The following is a 19298-nucleotide window of genomic DNA, read 5'->3' as shown; positions in this document are numbered from 1 at the left end:
TATCAATTTTAAGAGTTTTAATTTTATATATTTGTTTTGAATTAATTTTGTAAATCAGATTTATTCAGTAAAAATCGAATCAACACCTAAGAGATAAACGCGAACGCGTCCACTTTTATCTGTAAAGCGCTGTCCTGTCATCATATTTTATACTTTTATATCTGGTGTTTTTTTCTTTCTAATGTAGGCCTAGCCTAGTTTATGGCTATTCATTTGTCTGTGTTGTTGTCACCCTGCCATAAAAAATAGGTAGTTACTTTGAAATCCCATTCTATCCATGATGATCTCGCGAGGTTTGCGCTGCAACTAATTCTGGCGGAAGTAGTTCTAGAGTCTCTTTTCCGGCGGCCATAGAGACAAGTCGGCAGGGTAAGCCAAGATTGCTAAAGCATTTCTCAAACATCCTTTGCCATCCTCGTGGAATTTAGGTCCTCAAAGTTTAAAACACACATTATCGCTACACAATATCCGTATGTTCTAGTTATCCGTGATATTTTACACTCGCAGTACAACATTGTGGATGATTTAGCCTCTAAAGTTCAGCCAGTTGCTACTGTAGGAGCACTGTTCTCCCGTGTGAATAACGTTACCTTAACTTTGCCCAAAACACACGGCTATGCTTTCCGTTTATGCGTGTTATAGGCTGTTTTAATCGTGTCGCGTTTAAACACTCGAAGCACAATATACATATGAAATTTAGGTATGTATGTATGCTTAGTGTCATGTCAAGTTGAAATAACAGTATAGCAATAGCACGAGCTGAGAAATACACCGTGTGTTATCAAGACATGAATTCATAAGCTTCGAGTGCAGTGTTTCGTGTTAGAATTTCTGATTTGTTCATAGAGAGATGTGCTACGCTGAATTAAATGAACCCAAATTAGTGACAGTAATGCTAGACAGCCAGTTTAATTAAGTGAATGCTGTTTATCTTAGAATCTGTCTTGAGTGTGGCTTATTTGTCACATAGCCTAAATTGTTTAAGTTTACTTTTATTCATTTAGCAGATGCTACTTATAATTGAAGTTGAATTTTAATTGTCCTCTTCCATTACCAGCCATCATGAAGCTCAATAAATTTGTGACATCCTCCCGGCGCAAGAACCGCAAGAGGCACTTCAATGCCCCTTCTCACATCCGCAGGAAGATCATGTCCTCCCCTCTGTCCAAAGAGCTTCGCCAGAAGTACAACGTAAGATCCATGCCCATCCGCAAGGACGATGAGGTCCAGGTGAGGACGTTATTCGGTTTTTCTGCCAGATTTATAAATGCAGTCTCATGTATTGAAATGTCATTTAGTTTCTAAGCATGTTACCGTAACGTCCCGTGCTTTATTTCCCCTCATCGCCAGGTTGTCAGGGGACACTACAAAGGCCAGCAGATTGGCAAAGTTGTCCAGGTCTACAGAAAGAAGTACGTCATTTACATCGAGCGTGTGCAGCGTGAGAAGGCCAACGGCACCACAGTCCATGTTGGCATCCACCCCAGCAAGGTGTGTATTATATCCAGATAATTGTTTACATGCAAGACACGAGTGTCATACTAGTGGTTGTCCTATATCCAAAGGGCAGGATGGCAGATATATTCTAAATGAAATTTGGTAACACTTTACAATAAGGTTTCTTTTTTTTGTCATAAATTTAGCATGATGATCTCAGTGTGTTTGCTGTTACGACCTACGTCTACTGATTAGCCAATAAAAATACAACATTAAATGTTGTATTGATCAGTGCGACATAGCGTTAAAACTTAACCCACCTCAAGCTCCAAAATTGGCATGCCATGTTGGCCTCTCTTCCACAGCCACGACCGTGTCCATAGTCACCTGTTTTTTTCAGCACACATAAAAACTTCAATTGCTAAAGTGCGATTAATCTTGCTCTATTTGTTTACCGCTAGAGCATGCTGGTGATATCTTATTCGTCTATATACTAACTTACGTCGTAGCCTACGATTCAAAGGGTTTCATATGTCCTACCCAAGTTTATCAATTATTGCCTGAATTTATTCATGCCGTACAATGTGATTTGTTATGATCTTATAGGATTGGCGAAATCGCACAGTCTGTAGCAGGCATTAGGCTAGCGAGTGTTAAACAATAGTCAGGCAAAATTTTGCCAAAAAGGTCCATTGTCAGTGTTGTGATGCATGAACCGCTGCTCATACACAAGTCACTTTCAAACCAAACAGCTTTCTATCGGACAACGCGGCGAATTGACGTGACCATCTTGAAAATGAGCAATCTATGTGGGCTTTTTTTTTTTTTTTTTTACATTTCAATTGAAATGACTGAATTTTATCAAGCAAATGTAAATTTGACCACCTTTATGCAATTGGGCAATCTGGTTATCAGCCAATGCCACTAATCTATAAAAATATTGAATCTAAAATATATATGTATATATATCATCAATAATAACTGCATTTGATACATGTGGTTAGTGATAAAACAAAAAAAATTTGCAGTAAGTTTACAGATTATTAATCTGCATTACATAAACAGCATGCTAAAATGTATATTCAGCAATTTAACCCAATCACAGATGAAGTCTGGAACTAGTTTTATTGCATCAAAACAAGCTGTGTTTTGGTGAATTTGAGTAACAATTGTCACTCATAAATTGACTACACATTTCTGACATCTTTCCAGTATTAATGAACAGACACTAGCTGCGTTTCCATTACACTTCAAATTGCACAAATTGCAAACTGAAAATACGCCCAATGGAAACACGTCAATTTCGCAAAAACTCCCATTTATCGCAAAAAAGTTTTTACGCTCGCATGAGGTGGGTTTTTAGGCAATTCGAAAGAAATATTTCGCAACACTGCATTGGAAACAGTTTTTGCGCATTTACAGGTCACCTGACGTAGATGACAAGGTATGTTTGGATAGAATACGAGACAGTTCTTTATTAAATTTATAAAGACAGAAGAATTACAGGAATACTGGATTCCAAACCTCAAAGAAATGCCACAATCAAGACCTCGAAGCAGATATGAGGGAGAAACACCAGCTCCAAGTATAAGGGACTTTCCTTACCATTAATGCTTGGATAACACACATGCGTCTCCTTCGAGTAATATTAATGGCCAGTGCAGTGGCTGGGATATACGTAAACCTACCAACATCCGTCGCCATGATTTTAGGAATGACTTATCGCAAGAGGAAAAAATAATGCTTAGTCGCATAACATCGGTTAATGGAAACGCCATCATTTCGCAATCTTTTTTTGTCGACATTTAGAAAAAATCGCGAAGGTTTTGCACAAATCTGTAATGGAAACGCGCCTACAGACTGTTACTTCATTTCCTAGAGCTACTGACTGATGTTTTAACAAGTGCTCTGTTAGATATTTCAATGTCCAAATTATGCATGTCATCAGGGGTTACTTGTTTATGAGAAATTAAGCATCTGATTGTTCTGCTTGAGTTGTCATCAATCTGCCAATGCATAAGCTTACAGGATCGCATTTCATTACTTGTAGTTGTAGAACTAGTTACCTAAAGGGTACCTGCTGATTTTCAACCAGCTTTGTATTGTTACAATGCAAGCAAATATGTAATAAACATTGTGTACTCTTTCTGTTTAATTCCTCATTTGATTCTTATCAAAAGTTCTTTTGACCGCTCCAGGGCTTTTGTGAAAACTACAGATCTTAAAAGCCCATCTTGTCAGCTCTGAATTACTTTAATCCATATATATAAATCCTTTCTCTCAGATTGCAAATTATCTCCTGTATTTAACTGCATTATCAAAATGGACGTATGCATTAATTTATGATCAATTGCATAAACTTTTGGATATTTCGTGCTGTTTTATGTTGATGGAAGTGTTCTCAAAATGAATCAATCTTTTTGTTCTTCAGGTGGTGATCACCAGGCTAAAGCTTGACAAGGATCGCAAGAAGATTCTTGAGCGCAAGGCCAAGTCCCGACAGGACATAAAGGACAAGGGCAAATACAAGGAGGAAACCATCGAGAAAATGCAGGAGTGAAATGATTTTTTTGCTAACAATAAAAGACTGTAAAACCTGCATTTCTGTGCTTTTGTCTTTTATATGAAAGAGTGTTGGCTTTGGTATAAATTGAACTTGAAGTGGAAGAATTTGGATTTAAGCTCAACCCAGTGTTTTCTTTTAAAATAACATAACAGAAAATCACAGTTTGAGCAATAGCTGGTTCCTTAACACAAACTAGACAAAAGTAGGGACATTTTTAAACTGCTTCACAGATAGGGAAGAGACAGGGAACTACTTATACTTCCTGTTTGACCACTTGTTTAACTGCTGGGTTTTGTCACAGTCTTTTTGTCATGGCGAGCAGAAGCTGTGTATAATATGTAGTAAATGGGGTTCCCATTGCTGTTTAAAACCTGGAAATATATGGGGATTTTAAAATGTTCATTTCCAGGCATAGAATTGTCTTGGAAGTCTTTATAGTAACTATTTGGTTAGAGATAAATTTTGCTTTAATTTGTCCACCAACATTTTACCTATTTTGTTGTTTTTATTAAGTGCAGTTTTTAATTATTTTAGTGCAAGTAAAACTATGAAAATGAGTGATGTTGCATTGGCAATTAGCTAAAAGTTACAGTGCAATGCATAAGTGAATACACCCATGCTAAAGTTGACTAAAAAGAGGAATAAAAAATAATATTTTGGAAATTAAACGTAATGCCTTAATTAAAAAAAAAAATAGGAAAAATCCAACCTTTAAGGACACCAATTTTCTTTGTGAATGAATAATGTATCGTAAATAAATGTTCTTCCTTAAAATACATGGTGCATAAGTGAGTACACCCCTATGTTAAATTCCCATAGAGGCAGGCAGATTTTTATTTTTAAGTATTCCTTCAGCATACCTAGAGATTGGCATGGTTTTATTTCAGTTAGCCTAAAAGCAAGTTTGATTTGCATTGAGAGATGATCTTATGGAAAGTACCCCATGCCAATCTCTAGGTATGGTGAAGGCTATGTGATGATGTGGGGCTATTTTAATTCCAAAGGCCAATGGAACTTTATCAGGATGCATAGTATCCTAAAAAAAATTAAAAAAAAAATACTTCAAAATAAAAATCTGCCTGCCTCTATGGGAATTTAACATAGGGGTGTACTAACTTATGCACCATGTATTTTAAGGAAGAACATTTATTTCTTTACGATACATTATTCATTCACAAAGAAAATTGGTGTCCTTAAAGGTTGGATTTTTCCTATTTTTTTAAATTAAGGCATTACGTTCAATTTCCAAAATATGATTTTTTATTCCTCTTTTTAGTCAACTTTAGCATGGGTGTATTCACTTATGCATTGCACTATATATATTTTATTTCCGTTATCGTTTATTTTATTTAAAGTTACGAAATGTTTTTAAAGTTTTGCTGTTATAAGCATGTTTCACAGAGCTGCACTAATTGGTTTTAACAATGCAACAAGTCAGCGGATGACATTTTAAATAATTAATACCGGTTAAAGGTTTCGTGTGGCGTGTCTAATGTTAATTAAATATATGCAGGGCACATATCCTACAAAATGCACATTGTGTATCACCAAATCATCTAGTATCAAAAGAAGGATGTATATATTTAGTGTGATCGAGTAGGCTACAGAGGAAGAGGTGAGACATCAGTCATACGCCTGTTCTCTTCAGGGCCCGACGAGTCACATGACCATCGACGTCCACACAGCAGTGGAGTGCGCGAGCGCTGTGGAGTCTACGAAGTTTATTTTATAGAAAATAAGTCAATAAACTCGACCTACAAAGAAATATAATGGCGGCTACATCGTTTGCGATATCAATGTCAGTTATGACTGTGTTTTGGGGTCTTATTGGTGGAGTTATTCCCTGGTTTATTCCTAAAGGACCGAATCGAGGGTGAGCAACATTAGCATTAACGTTAACTTACCTTAAACGAAAGTTTTCTGTACTACATCACCTGTATTAACCTCTAACTATTTAGCGATATATTTGAAATGTTAAAAACCTGACAAACTAAAAACAAATGTTCATAAACAAAACAGCTGATCATTATTCGTTTTTACTTTACGAAAACCAAGTGAGCGTCAGAATAAAATAAAGTTTGTGATTTGACTAGCATGGCAATAGGAAATACATTCAATTCAAATAATGTATTTAAGTACATATGAACATTCAATATGTTGAGAAATATTTTTTTTTATTTTTTTTACATTAGGATATGTATGACTGGATCACGTGACCGTGACAAGTGACGAGGCTGATTCAAAGAAACCTAGTTTACACGTTTAAGTTTATCCACAGAATTTTTAACAAGTGTTCAATATCTGTATTTTGCTCTTTAGAGTCATTGTGACGATGCTGGTACTAACTGCAGTCTGTTGCTACCTTTTGTAAGTACATTGCCTTTAAATTGTCTTTAATGTACATGTCTAGAGAGACTTCATAATAGTAGCTGTTGTTTAATGTAATAAAATAAAGATTTTTGTGTTCTGTTTCAGTTGAAGGTCAATTACAGCCTTCGGGCAACGCCAGTATTGATTAGAAAAGAAATAAAGCACATCCAGGCCAATGTGCAGTTTCCTCCAGTTTAATATAATAAACTTACAAATAAAGTGTAAATAGTATTTTACAAATGTATGATGTATTAAATAAGCTTATAAACTCTGCACTGTGCATGTTTGATGTGAATTATTTATTATTTTGAAGAAATATGATAGTGTTTGTTATCTAACAGCCAATAGGGGGCAGTGCATACTGCTTTTTTGCTGCCACATTTGTTCCTAAATTCAGTCTCTCTTGGCAGTATTTTCTTATGACTGCCATATTGTTCACTTTGTACTTTTGGTTTAATTTCAGCTGGCTGATTGCTATTCTATCACAGCTGAATCCGTTGTTTGGACCAGTACTGAGCAACGATACCATCTGGTACCTCTACTACCACTGGGGGTAGGATCCAATGGTTCATCTACAAAGCAGGTTAGCAGATCATCCTGAAAATGCACTTACATTTTTTATTTAGTAAATCAATAAACCCTCACTTCTAGTTCCAGTAATTTTGCCCTAGAGAGGATTTTCTTTTTCACCAAAAATGCTAAACTAAAAAGTTCCTATTTTATTTTTTTTGTGTGGTAATTTCTGTAAACCCCCTTGTCATGTTCCTGGTCAAAAATGACCGGTCTACTGCTTATAAATCTCTCATTATGCTGTTATTTCCAGATGTGGAATTCAATCTTTTAATCAACTTGTTTTCTTTCAGTTAGGACAGGTTAAATATTTTGCCGTTTAACCATTTGCAGATGCCGGAAGCTTGTACATTGCCAAAACGGAGACATCTCACCATCAGGAAAACTCCTTGTGATTTGAAGCTTTACATGCTGTTCTCTTACTCAAAGAATGACTACCATATGACTGTTTGTGGTGTTTCTTTTTTTATTTATCTGATCTCATGTTCAAGGAAATAATATGCAATTAAATCTTATGTTTTATTTGTCTTTGTGTACATATACATCAACTGTCTGTGTATAGTTTGAGTTGAACGACATGATTATTGTTGGACAAATTAACCCGTCCCATTTATATATGTATGATTTTTGTATGTCAAATAAAATTAAGAATGCAGAAAAATTGAAGATTTGCATTGCATCCAGTTTTAAAAGCAAGTTATTAAAAAGCATGATTAGATTTCTTAAAAATCACACAGTTCACAGATGATTTTCAACTCATAGAGTTTGTCATAGTGTATCTTTGGGGATTCTGGGTCGTGACATTGTGCATTCGCACTCCTCTCGACGAGGAAGCCCATCAGAGGAGACGTCGCTGTGGTTTTGCTCTTTGGCTTGGCATACAGGACAGCAGGCCGTCAGCCCTCTCTCTCTACAGGTGGCACACGACAGCACCAGCTGACAGCAGAAGTCTGTGGAGCACAGCTGATACTGATCCCACGGGCAACTGCAATATCTGCAGTCTGGGGAAAGGAGAAGTGAATGTTATGTTTGTCACTCCATATACAATTTGTGATTATTTTGATGTTGTTCAATCAAACAGTGAGGGAGAAATATAGTTTTTACTGAGAGTGGCAGTTTTTTTAAGTTAGGTTAGTTAAAGCAACACTAAGGAACTTTTCCTCTTCGGTCGCCCTACAGGTTGGAAGCGGATGTCCACTTACAAGGTAGTGTCCACTGACAAATACATATTTGCTACTCCACTGCATTTGCACTAAAACTGACCTTTGTACTTGCACATTGCTTTCTGTTTGTTTGCGAGTCGAGTTTTCCTTTGCAAAGTAGATCGAGTTAGTTTGCGAGTCGAGTTTTCCTTTGCGAAGTAGATCGAGTTAGTTTGCAAAATGCTGGATTTGTTTGTTTAATTATGGCACATAATTCGCTCCATAGGTATTGCGACATCAGAAACGAAGGAAAACTAAATAACTTGTTTATTATTATAACTTGTAGTTTTCTTATGTCTCATTCGAACTACAGAAACACAACCCGGTTTGGCAAACTTGCATAGTGTGGTTATATCAGATATAGGGCTGCAAAGCGAATCCAGAAGTGCCTTTCACCCTGTTACGACTTGATAAACCACTGATACGATTTTGGAAACATTATTTTAAGGTAAAAAATGTTCCTAAGTGTTGCTTTAAGAGGATGGAGCGTATATATCCGTTTGGACAGTTACATGTTTGTAAGTCTGTGATGCTCTGTGTCATGAATGTGTTGTCTCTGTCCCGATTTGCATCTTAAATAGTGAGAAATATTAGAACTGAGTCTCCATTATCATAGTGTGTTTGCAAAAATACAGACACACTGATGGATTTTCACAGAATGCATATTTTTGGGGCTTATATTGTGCATGACCCCTTGGCACACCCCAAGATACTTTTGTTACAAATAATTTTTTTAAAAGAAAAGTGGAGGAATATGAGGCCACGTCAGCATTTTTCCGATGTACAACGCTTTTAAAAAAAAGTACACACCTGAGATGATGTCCTCATTGAATGCGATGGCATAACGTTCATCAAACACAAAGAGTTTACCGCGGTAGAAGCCGTCGGGGAACTGCTCAAGGTATTTGTGAATGCCTCCCTTCAGCTGGTAAACCTCCTTGCATATGTTCTGAAGAAAAAACATTCATGATTGAGGATGCCATTAGAGGGATGTGCATGTTTAGTCTTTTTTCCTCCCAATTCGGACTCACTTTTGATCTGAGATAGGCCGAGCCCCGTTCACAGCGGATGCCCCCTGTACAGTACATCAGAACCTTTTTGTCCCGAAAGAGATCCAAATTCTTTTCCACGTAGTCTGGGAAGTAGCTGAATTTCCGGATATCGGGGGCCAAACACTGATCGAACTGACCCTGAGAACAGGCTGAACTATTAACTGTAACGTGCATAAAGTGCTGACATTATTGACTTTTAAACTACTTACAATTTTGCTCTCATAGAAGTTTCTGCAGTCCAGCAGTATTGTATCACTAATGGAGGACTGATTCTCCACAAACGCCTTCACTTCTTTGTGAAATTCCTCTGGTTCCAAGTGTATTCCTTTGTGAAGTACAACATTTGCATAAATACAAGGCTGCATTTATTTGATTAGAAATACAGTAAAAACAGTAATACTGTGAAATAGCATTGCAATTTAAAATAACTTAAAATGTAATTTATTCCTGTGATGCATCATCACTCCAGTTTTCAGTGTCACATGATCTTTCAGAAATCATTCTAATATGCTGATTTGATTCTCAAGAAACATTTCTTGTTATCATCAATATTGAAAACAGCAATGCTTTTTAATATTTCAGTAGAAACCTTGATCATTTTTGATGAATAGACAGAGTTCAAAACATCATTTCCTTAAAATAGAAATCTTTTGTAACATTATAAATGTCTCAACTGTCACTTTTGATCAATTTTCTCGCTGAATAAAAATAATTTCTTTTAAAAAACAAATCTTACTGACTCCAAACTCATAAATGGCAGTATAAATACAACAGATTTATGCATATTTTAAAGAAAGACACAATGAATACACAACTGTTCTATGTTTCAAGCCAGTTGTAAGTCTTACCAGCCAATCTGTAGGAGATGATATCGGGATCTACACCCATAGGGACAATTTCTTTGTAAACACCAACCTTCAGATCAGAAAAACACTCTGCACCACCTTCACTTTTCTGCCGGAAAAGTCAATGATGTGCATAGGTGATTTTAGATGCTTTTTAGACACTTCAGAACTCATCTCAGCCCACTTAAAAATCTGAAGTAATTAACAGTTTCCTTAGAGGTCCTAATAAAAAGTTTGTGTAATTAAGTATATCATGCTCTATTATCCTCTATTGAATGAAAACAAATATGTCACCATTATATATCTAGTGAAAAACAGATACAATTTTAAAAGGAATTGCCAGTTGAGCTGGTCTGAACTTATAACCTCTTGTGCAATACACATTATTCTAAACCACATTATCTTATAGTGGAAACCCCACAATCTCAGATCTCAGGTTATGAGCATTGTTTAAATTCAGTTTGTCTCTTTTGTGTACCTTATCAGGGTTATTCTGGACAGTGGCAATTGCTTTACCTTGAAATCATGTACTTGCATTATTTTGAAAGATGGATGTGACAGCATGGCCTTGACGTAAAGATTAGCGGCGGTTTTGGTTCCACCAACTGTACCATTGATACCCTCTGTAGCTACTCGTACCTGTGGAAGAACACATATGTGAGAAACACATATTGCAATAAAGATCTTGTATGGATTTTATTAGTTACTCGTGGTTATTTACCTTGCCTGTCATGTGAAATTTTGAACAAAGCTCTTTCTGCCACTGACAAATCATCTGAGGATCATTTAAACGACAGTAGCAGTAATACAGCAGAACTTCACCTGGACCCCTATAGAACAGATGAACTCCATCAATCTTCACATAAGCAGAGCAGAGTATATCAGAATTCTGCAATGCACCTACTTGATAAGGTCATCCTCTTGAACATGGCTTGTATCAGGGATCCAGGATGAGATATCTGTTGATTCATCATTAATGGGCTCTTCCATCGAGTCCTCGCTGTGAGCCTGCCGAAGCATCACGTCCAGCGTCTCAGTGGTCAGCTGGTGAATCTCACTGGCATGGCTGTTGGAAACATGTTTGTGGATTGATGATGGCTCTTTGAATGACTGTCCACAACAGAGCCAAAGAGTTGGTGAGGTGTTTTCACAGGTTGGAGGAAATTTCTTGGAAGCCACAAATGCTGCAAACGTCTAAACACAATGGAGGAAAAAAGGACCGATATTAAAGGGTTAGTTCACCCAAAAATGAAAATTCTGTCATCATTTACTCACCCTTAAGCTGTTTCAAACCTGTATGAATTTCTTTATTCTTTTGAGCACAAATGAAGACATTTTGAAGAACATGGATAATTATACAGTTGATGAAAGAAATACTATGGAAGTCGACGGGGTCCATCAACTGTTTGATTACCGACATGTTTCAAAATATCTTCTTTTGTGTTGAATAGAAGAGAGAAATTCATACAGGTTTGGAACAACTTGAGGGTGAGTAAATGATGACAGAATTTTCATTTTTGGGTGAACTATCCCTTTAAACACGGCAATCGTCATAATATCAGTAAGTACAACTTAAAATGATCACTACACTCACCCTTTTCTTGACATAAGAGTACAGTTTCCTTGTTGATGAAAAGTCAGGTTTGTTTACTTTATGGACTTCTGGAGCAAGACTCTCAACATCCAAATCAACAAGCACATTTGCCATTATAATTGTGATATTGTCGTCCAATGATTGTTTATAAGAGAAAATCAACCATTAACAGTTACTGTCCTGTTATTTTTAAAAACATAACGTCATGCTAAAATGTCTCATATAAAGTATTTTCAACCTCTTTTCGTGCTATTTATGTCGTTAGCCCTGGACCGATTGCTTAAATACTATTGACAGGTTAATAAAACTGAACACACAAGAAAACTAAACGTGCATTCATGTCTGTAAGGAGAAAATGAGTCCCAACTCATTTTTGAACGAATCGTTCTTTTGAGTCGGATCTTTTAATGGAATCATTTCTTTTGTTCAGTTGTTCATGTTTATCTCTTGATTATATGCCAGCTTTATCAACCCCCACATTCTAATTGATTTTGCACTTATTTAAAAAATATGTAAAACTAATAATAATAATAATAATAATAAAATAATAATAATAATAATAATAATAATAATAATAATATTTTTATTGTGAATGCAAATTATCTATTTAGGTTCTAAATGAGTCTTTATCAGATAAATATAGCTACAACCAACTGAATCAACTAAAGTCGTCACTTTTATTTTTTATAGCACTTTATATAATACAGATTGTTTCAAAGCAGCTTAATAAAGAGGAAAATAAGGATCATTAATGCAAAGTTCATCAGATAAGATATGAGACCAATTCAAATTCTGCTGTAAAGCAGCTCTACAGAAAGAGAAAAAGACATAAATGAATGAATGAATGAATGAATGAATGAATGAATGAATGAATGAATGAATGAATGAATAAATAAATAAATAAATAAATAAATAAATAAATAAATAAATAAATAAATAAATAAATAAATAAATGGTTCAGGGGAGGAAATCCTATAAAATACGGTAAGGAATCTTTACGTCATGACGTAAAGGAATCGCTAGATTATTTTTCTCGAATTGTTTGGAAACGAACAATTTTTTTTACACTCTGAAAACGAACTGCTCGAAAGAACCGACTTGCGGAAATGAATCGGACTTCTTATCACGAGTCGCAAGTCGCAACAATACACGTGTTTCCGCTGACGCAGCTGCTAGGCCGGATGTGTTTTCCTTAAATCAAACCGCTTTTATTTTCTTAGTGTGGCTAACGGCTGATATCATTCAAAGCTACAGGCTTTACTGAACGCAATTCAGTGGATATATAACATTTTGAAAAAGTGTATTCTTTGTGTTTCTTTCATACTCTTTCAATAGTCTTTTTATTAAACTTGAGAAATGTCCAGGCGAAGGCACAGCGATGAGGGTGATGGTGAGTGGTTAGCGTGTTAGCATGCACGTTGACAGAGATGTGTGTGTTTATGCAATTTTCATATTGTGTTTTTTTTTTTGTTTACTGTTATGAATGCGAATATAATACTTGCTCACTATAATATGGCAGCCGAAGGGTGCAGTGTTTGGCTTCTGTAGTCTGTTTATTTGCATTAAGTACATTTGCATTTAAAAAAAGCTCAAAGTAACCAATTACATCTTACTTTTTAAGCAGATAGGAAGCTTTCAGATAAACAAAGCTCTTTGAACTTGATTATAATAATATGCAAATCCCCTTTAAAACATAATGACAACAGTAAGATTGGATCTATTAGGATTGGTTCTGTATTCAGATTCTATTTGAAATTTCATTATTCCAGCAGAGCCAGTACTTTTTTTGCTGCTTATACCTTTGTGCTTCTCAATACCAATACCATGACTATTCTTGTTTTTTAATATTACAAAATCATTTATAAATATAAGTAATTTGTCCATGCATGTCATTAATATTATTATTATTATTATATATTTTTTAATTAATGTGCCCTCATAATCTTTATTCAAAATAACTTCTCTTCTCTGATGATGCATTTACTGGCTTGAGGGCGGGACAACCTGTCACTCACATGACATCACAGCAATAGCAAATCACAACCATCCAATCAATTCCCCATAGACAAAACAATTCTGGTTTGAGAAGCCGTTTAACTAGCATATACGTCACAATAGGGAAGAAAAGACTATTACAACTTTTCCAGTCATTTTTTAACCGAAATATCAACCAACCAATAATAATCAATCGGACATTGATTAGGTGGAATAGGTGAGGTTGAATAGGTGGCTCTTTTTAGATGATCTACATTCGCCGTTAACAGTGTTTGCTTTGTTGAATGAAAATAAATGTTAGTTCTAACTTAATTACAAAATCTACCTAAATCCTTGTTGGAGGATATATATTTTTTTATAGAAGTCACTTTTATAAATGCCTAAAATATGTTCATGTTCTTAACTTTTTCATTCCAGCCGGCTCCCAGCCTCACAAACGGAGGAGGACGTCTGAACCCATTGAGATTGAAGACCGCCTGGAGTCGCTGATATGTCGTGTGGGAGAGAAGGTATCAACTCACATGCCTTGTTTATTATGCAGAAGTGCCTTTTAAATTACATTAATTACAATTTTTAAGACAACTGATTAATATAAATTTTTTTGTGTATGTTTACAGAGTACTTCCTCCTTAGAAAGCAATTTGGAGGGTCTCGCTGGTGTCCTGGAGGCGGATCTCCCTAATTATAAAAGCAAAATCCTGCGCATCCTATGTGCTGTGTAAGCGACCTACTCTTTAAATATGCAGTTTAGCTTCATTTTGCTTGAAAAGTGAATCTCACTATGCAGCGGATGTTATTTAACACATTTTGTTTGTTTTGCATAGTGCAAGGCTTTTGCCGGAGAAGTTGACGGTTTACACGACTCTGGTTGGACTTCTCAATGCTCGCAATTACAACTTTGGAGGAGAGTTTGTGGAGGCCATGATCCGACAACTCAAGGAGACACTAAAAGCAAACCTTTACACTGAGGCTCTTTACTTGGTATGTGTTGTTTAGCATTTATAATAAAAAAAAATCATAACTATTGATGGTGTTTAATTTCCCATGTGCTCTGCAGGTGCGCTTTCTCAGTGATCTGGTGAACTGTCACGTCATCGCGGCTCCCTCCATGGTTGCAATGTTTGAGAACTTTGTCAGTGTCACACAGGAAGAAGACATACCACAGGTAAACGTGACCTCCGGCTGCCTTGCAGATCATGTTCATAGATAATCGTGAGGCTAACAGATGTGTCCTTACAGGTGCGATCTGACTGGTATGTGTACGTTGTGCTGTCCAGTCTGCCTTGGGTTGGCAAGGAGCTGTACGAGAAGAAGGATGTGGAAATGGATCGCTTGTTTAACCAAATCGAGGGATATTTAAAGTAGGTTCCTCTTTCACCTGTATTAATGGTACACGGAAATGCATGAAAAGATGGCACGAGATGTAATATTCATGGGGAAATAATGTAGAACTCCAGGATTTGATGTTAGGCTATGATATTAACCCTGTAAAGCCTGACATATGAAATACATTTTTTTTTATATATAAAAGTTTATTAAACATTTAGACAAAAAAAAAAAAAAAAAAAAAATATATATATATATATATATATATATATGTATATATATATATACATACATACATACATAGGCTACATACATACAAAAAAAATATATATGTCGCTCATAGTCGGAAGAAAAAACTTTTCTGATTAGCTTTTAATACAAAACAATAGGATCTTCATAACAGTATAGCAGACTACTTGCGTAAAATGCATGTAAATATCAGTAGTCACAATGATGTGTCATATTAATATGATATTTAAATAGTTTTATGATCAAAGCTCTGTAGGTTTTATTGTGGGGGCAAAACAATAATGCATAGCAATGTAATGATGATTGAGAGATTGCTACAAAGAAATGTTCCTCAACAGCCTGATGTTTCATATTTGATTGCCATGTTTTAACATGATTTTTCTAATAATTATGTATGGATAATCAAGCAAACCTAAGTTGCTTTAGCCCAGTAAGTATTAAAATGTTAATTACGATATAAGTCATTCTTATGTTTTCTTTAAAAAAAATCCGTAATCATTTCTCAACAAAAAGACTCATGAACCATGACCTAAATGGGGATGTTTTATAGTTTTACTTCCTAGAAAAAGTGTAAACTATCAATCAGACGAAATAAGTCATGTATCAGATTACAGACAACCAGTTTGGATCATGTTGATAATTTAGAAGCCTTAGAAATGTGTGTATCAAATATGATACAGTAGGTTTTATTGGGTTAAAAACCTAAGCAAGTTTATTTGTCCCTTTGTAATGTGCACTGATGGAAAAGGTGCCAGTTTTGATATCCTGTTCTTTTTAAAACTACTAACTTGTAGCTTAAAGCTGCTGTCCGTAACTTTTTTTTTTATTATTATTACAAAAATAATTTTGTCAATTATTATGAGGTTTGACAGCTAAAATGTGGTTATCCTGGTAGAGTACAAAGGAGTCTGCTGTGAAATGTCATGATCTGGGTTTTGCTTCAGGCGGCGTCAGAAGATTCATGTTCCCATGCTGCAGGTGTGGACTGCAGAAAAGCCCCACCCACAGGAAGAGGTGAGAGTCAGACCACAGGCTTCATCCAGGGCTGCGTTCCAGTCCACTTTTAGACACGCACTTGCGAACTTCCCTAAGCACTTCCCCTCGGAGGAATCCCTGCCGCCATTTTGAAGTGTGTTCCACTTTGTGAAGTGGACGTGGGAAGTTTATATGGACAGACCCTCGTTCCCTCGATTTTGACCGAGGGAGCGAGTCTGCTTTAAATGTACATTTCAGGCACCTGTATGTCCCACAATGCAGTACGATTGTGACGTCACCACATATCTCGTCTAATCACCACCACACAGACAACTCTATGATATATTAATTATAATGTTTTAAATTTAAAACAACCCAAACACACCTATAAACATTTGGATGCTGCATTAAACAAATTATTAAAGGGAAAAAAATGTAAATAATAAATCAACTCCACAGCTGATTCCAAGTGATCAAGGGCGTTCCAGTTCAGCCCATTGCAGTTTCCGCCAGTAGTGGACACTCGCAATGACGTACATCCAAGTGAACGAGACGAAGGGAAGTTAGCGAGTGAAGGGCATGACAATTTTGGACTGAAATGCAGCACTGGGCTAAGTTCCAGTCCAAAATTGTCATGCCCTTCACTCTCTAACTTCCCTCCATCTCGTTCACTCGGATGTACGTCATTGCTTGTGTTGCCAGTGCCCACTACTGGCAGAACCTTTGCAATAGGCTGAATTGGAACGTGCTTGATCACTTGGAATCCACAATGGGGTTGATTCTTTATGAGTTGTTTAAAAAAAAAAATGTAATTACTATATCACAGAGTTGTTTGTGGTGGGGTAAATTAAACGCAATTTGTGTTGATGTCATAATCGTGTGGTATATGGAGCTGCCTGAAGTGTACATATGAAGCAGACTCGCTCCCTCGGTCAAAATCGAGGGAACGAGGGTCTGTCCATATAAACTTCCCTCGTCCACTTCATGAAGTGGAAAGCACTTCAAAATGGCGGCAGGGATTCCCCTGAGGGGAAGTGCTTAGGGAAGTTCGCAAGTGCGTGTCTAAAAGTGGACTGGAACGCAGCCCTGGCCCCCCACTTTAACTATAAGCACTAACAAAATGCCAGTCACAGTTGTTCTTAACTGGTTTTACTTTAGGACATTGGACAGAAAGTGGTGACCCAACACAAAAAAAACTAATAACCTGTATTTAATGTAATCTGAGTTGTATTTTGTTTTGATCATGTATTTTAAGGGAGGTGAACATCTTGCAGCCAGTCCATGTTGGCTTCTGTCTAATTTGACTAGCTTCTACAAAGCACCGTAGAATTTGATTAAAAGCTTTGACAAAAAAGCTTGATAACCTCTGACATCAACAAACAAAAGATATGGAAAGCGCTTTCTCTTCCCTTTTAACAGTTAATAAGCAAAATTATTTGTCAGTGGCCCTTTCAGAACAGACCTGCAACTCCCAAATTGAGCACCGATGCTCTATCTTTTTACTAAATGAATGTCCTTTGTGTCTCTCTCTGTAGTATTTGGACTGTCTCTGGGCCCAGGTGCAGAAGCTGAAGAAGGACCGCTGGCAGGAGCGTCACATCCTGCGGCCTTATATTGCGTTTGACAGTGTGCTGTGTGAAGCCCTGCAGCACAACCTGCCCCCTTTCACACCTCCAGCCCACTCCGACGACGCTGTCTACCCCATGCCTCACGTTGTCTTTCGCATGTTTGACTACACTGATGCCCCAGAGGTACAGTAATGATTTTACATTGTTATAATTGAACATCAAAGGAAAAAGGGCCTTACACCTTAAAAACATGAAACTGCTCATTTAAAGGGGTAGTTCACCCCAAAATGAAAATTGTCATCATTTACTCTCCCTCAAGTTGTTCCAAACCTGTATGATTTCCTTTCTTCTGCTAAACACAAAAGAAGATATTTTAAAGAAGGTTGGTAATTAAACAGTTGCTGGTCCCCATTGACTTCCATAGTATTTTTTTTTTCCTACTATGGAAGTCAATGGGGTCCCTCTGTCGTTTGGTTACCGACTTTCTTCAAAATATCTTCTTTTGTGTTCGGCAGAAGAAAGAAAGTCATACAGGTTTGGAACAACTTGAGGGAGAGTAAATGATGACAGAATTTTCATTTTTGGGTGAACTATCCCTTTAACTTCCATAATATTGATGCATTAGCAAGTGAAACAAAAATTCAGGAGAAAGTTATAGGGATTGTTAGGCTATGATGTTATTAGTTAATATTATTTTGGGTTTCTAGGAATTAGGAATTGAGATGTACAACATTTTTGAAAGCAGTCTATTATGTTCACCAATGCTGCATTTATTCTATCAAAAATATAGTATAAAAAACAGTATTTCTATTTAATATTATTTGAAATATTAATGTTTTAAATAACCTTTTTTTCTATTGGAATATATTTTAAAATGTAATGGCTGTGGAGAATTTTAAGCAGTGTCACATGATCTTTCAGAAATCATTCTAATATGCTGATTTGGTGCACAAGAAACATTTGTTGCTATTACTGTTGAAATCAGTTGTGCTGCTTATTATTTTTGAGGAAACCATGAGACATTGTTTTTTGTTTAGTTCTTTGATAAATCAAAAGTTCAAAAGAACACTGATTTGAAATAGAAATCCTTTGTAACATTATAAATGTTTTGCTGATTAATTGAATTGCCCTTGCTGAATAAAAGTCATTTCTTTAAAATATAAATCTTACTGACCCCAAACTTTTTAACGGTAATGTATAAACTGTTATTATTATTATTTTAATTTATTTTAAGTTTATAGTTTATACTTTATTCATGTTCTTGTTGATGCTGTTGTGTTTAGTTGTATGTGTAAGTGTGTTAATGTCTGTCTATCTGTTGTCAGGGGCCAGTGATGCCAGGAAGTCATTCAGTTGAGCGCTTTGTGATTGAGGAGAACCTGCACTGCATCATCAAGTCTCACTGGAGGGAGAGGAAGACCTGGTCAGTCATCTGCATTTGCTGATAGCTTCAGAGATACTGGGCTGATTGTTTTTGTTTCTTTGAAACCTAGTCTACATACTTGGCCTTCAACTGTACTCTCTCTCTCTTTCTCTCTTTTTGTCTTTC

General features: G+C 36.2%; 4 protein-coding genes across 5 annotated transcripts in view; 3 read left to right on the top strand and 1 right to left on the bottom strand.

Annotated features, from left to right (window-relative positions):
- The first annotated feature begins 281 nt into the window (after window positions 1-281).
- rpl26 (ribosomal protein L26) lies at window positions 282-4036 on the top strand. The gene is made up of 4 exons (XM_081381988.1): window positions 282-369; window positions 1058-1230; window positions 1351-1491; window positions 3869-4036. Exons 2-4 carry the CDS (start codon window positions 1063-1065, stop codon window positions 3995-3997), a joined length of 438 nt encoding a protein of 145 aa, XP_081238114.1. The 5' UTR covers window positions 282-369; window positions 1058-1062; the 3' UTR covers window positions 3998-4036.
- A 1573-nt stretch (window positions 4037-5609) lies between these two features.
- atp6v0e1 (ATPase H+ transporting V0 subunit e1) lies at window positions 5610-7607 on the top strand. 2 transcript variants are annotated; one of them, XM_081382593.1, is made up of 4 exons: window positions 5610-5876; window positions 6323-6370; window positions 6837-6956; window positions 7277-7607. In XM_081382593.1, exons 1-3 carry the CDS (start codon window positions 5773-5775, stop codon window positions 6928-6930), a joined length of 246 nt encoding a protein of 81 aa, XP_081238719.1. In that variant the 5' UTR covers window positions 5610-5772; the 3' UTR covers window positions 6931-6956; window positions 7277-7607. The 2 variants fall into 2 exon arrangements, with proteins under 2 accessions (XP_081238719.1, XP_081238720.1); XM_081382594.1 differs by having other exon boundaries at window positions 7237-7607.
- Window positions 7416-12015, bottom strand: tstd2 (thiosulfate sulfurtransferase like domain containing 2). Its single transcript, XM_081382592.1, has 9 exons — window positions 11637-12015; window positions 10947-11236; window positions 10764-10872; window positions 10559-10681; window positions 10046-10151; window positions 9407-9522; window positions 9177-9335; window positions 8956-9094; window positions 7416-7944 (listed from the first exon to the last, which is right to left on the bottom strand). The coding sequence occupies exons 1-9, from the start codon at window positions 11748-11750 to the stop codon at window positions 7712-7714; spliced, it is 1389 nt and encodes a 462-aa protein (XP_081238718.1). The 5' UTR covers window positions 11751-12015; the 3' UTR covers window positions 7416-7711.
- A 623-nt stretch (window positions 12016-12638) lies between these two features.
- ncbp1 (nuclear cap binding protein subunit 1) overlaps window positions 12639-19298 on the top strand; it is a 23132-nt gene continuing 16472 nt past the window's right edge. The window contains exons 1-9 of the mRNA XM_081382254.1: window positions 12639-13026; window positions 14049-14140; window positions 14249-14349; window positions 14456-14612; window positions 14689-14796; window positions 14871-14992; window positions 16151-16220; window positions 17717-17932; window positions 19075-19172. Of these exons, the coding sequence (XP_081238380.1) occupies window positions 12993-13026; window positions 14049-14140; window positions 14249-14349; window positions 14456-14612; window positions 14689-14796; window positions 14871-14992; window positions 16151-16220; window positions 17717-17932; window positions 19075-19172 (998 nt within the window). The 5' untranslated portion in view covers window positions 12639-12992. The remainder of the gene's footprint in view (window positions 13027-14048; window positions 14141-14248; window positions 14350-14455; window positions 14613-14688; window positions 14797-14870; window positions 14993-16150; window positions 16221-17716; window positions 17933-19074; window positions 19173-19298) is intronic.

This window comes from Scardinius erythrophthalmus, assembly GCF_964197995.2.
Source record: "Scardinius erythrophthalmus genome assembly, chromosome: 13".
Classification (NCBI taxonomy): domain Eukaryota; kingdom Metazoa; phylum Chordata; class Actinopteri; order Cypriniformes; family Leuciscidae; genus Scardinius; species Scardinius erythrophthalmus.
The sequence above is the reverse complement of the archived record's forward strand: the minus strand, read 5'-3'. Positions and strand labels throughout refer to the sequence as shown.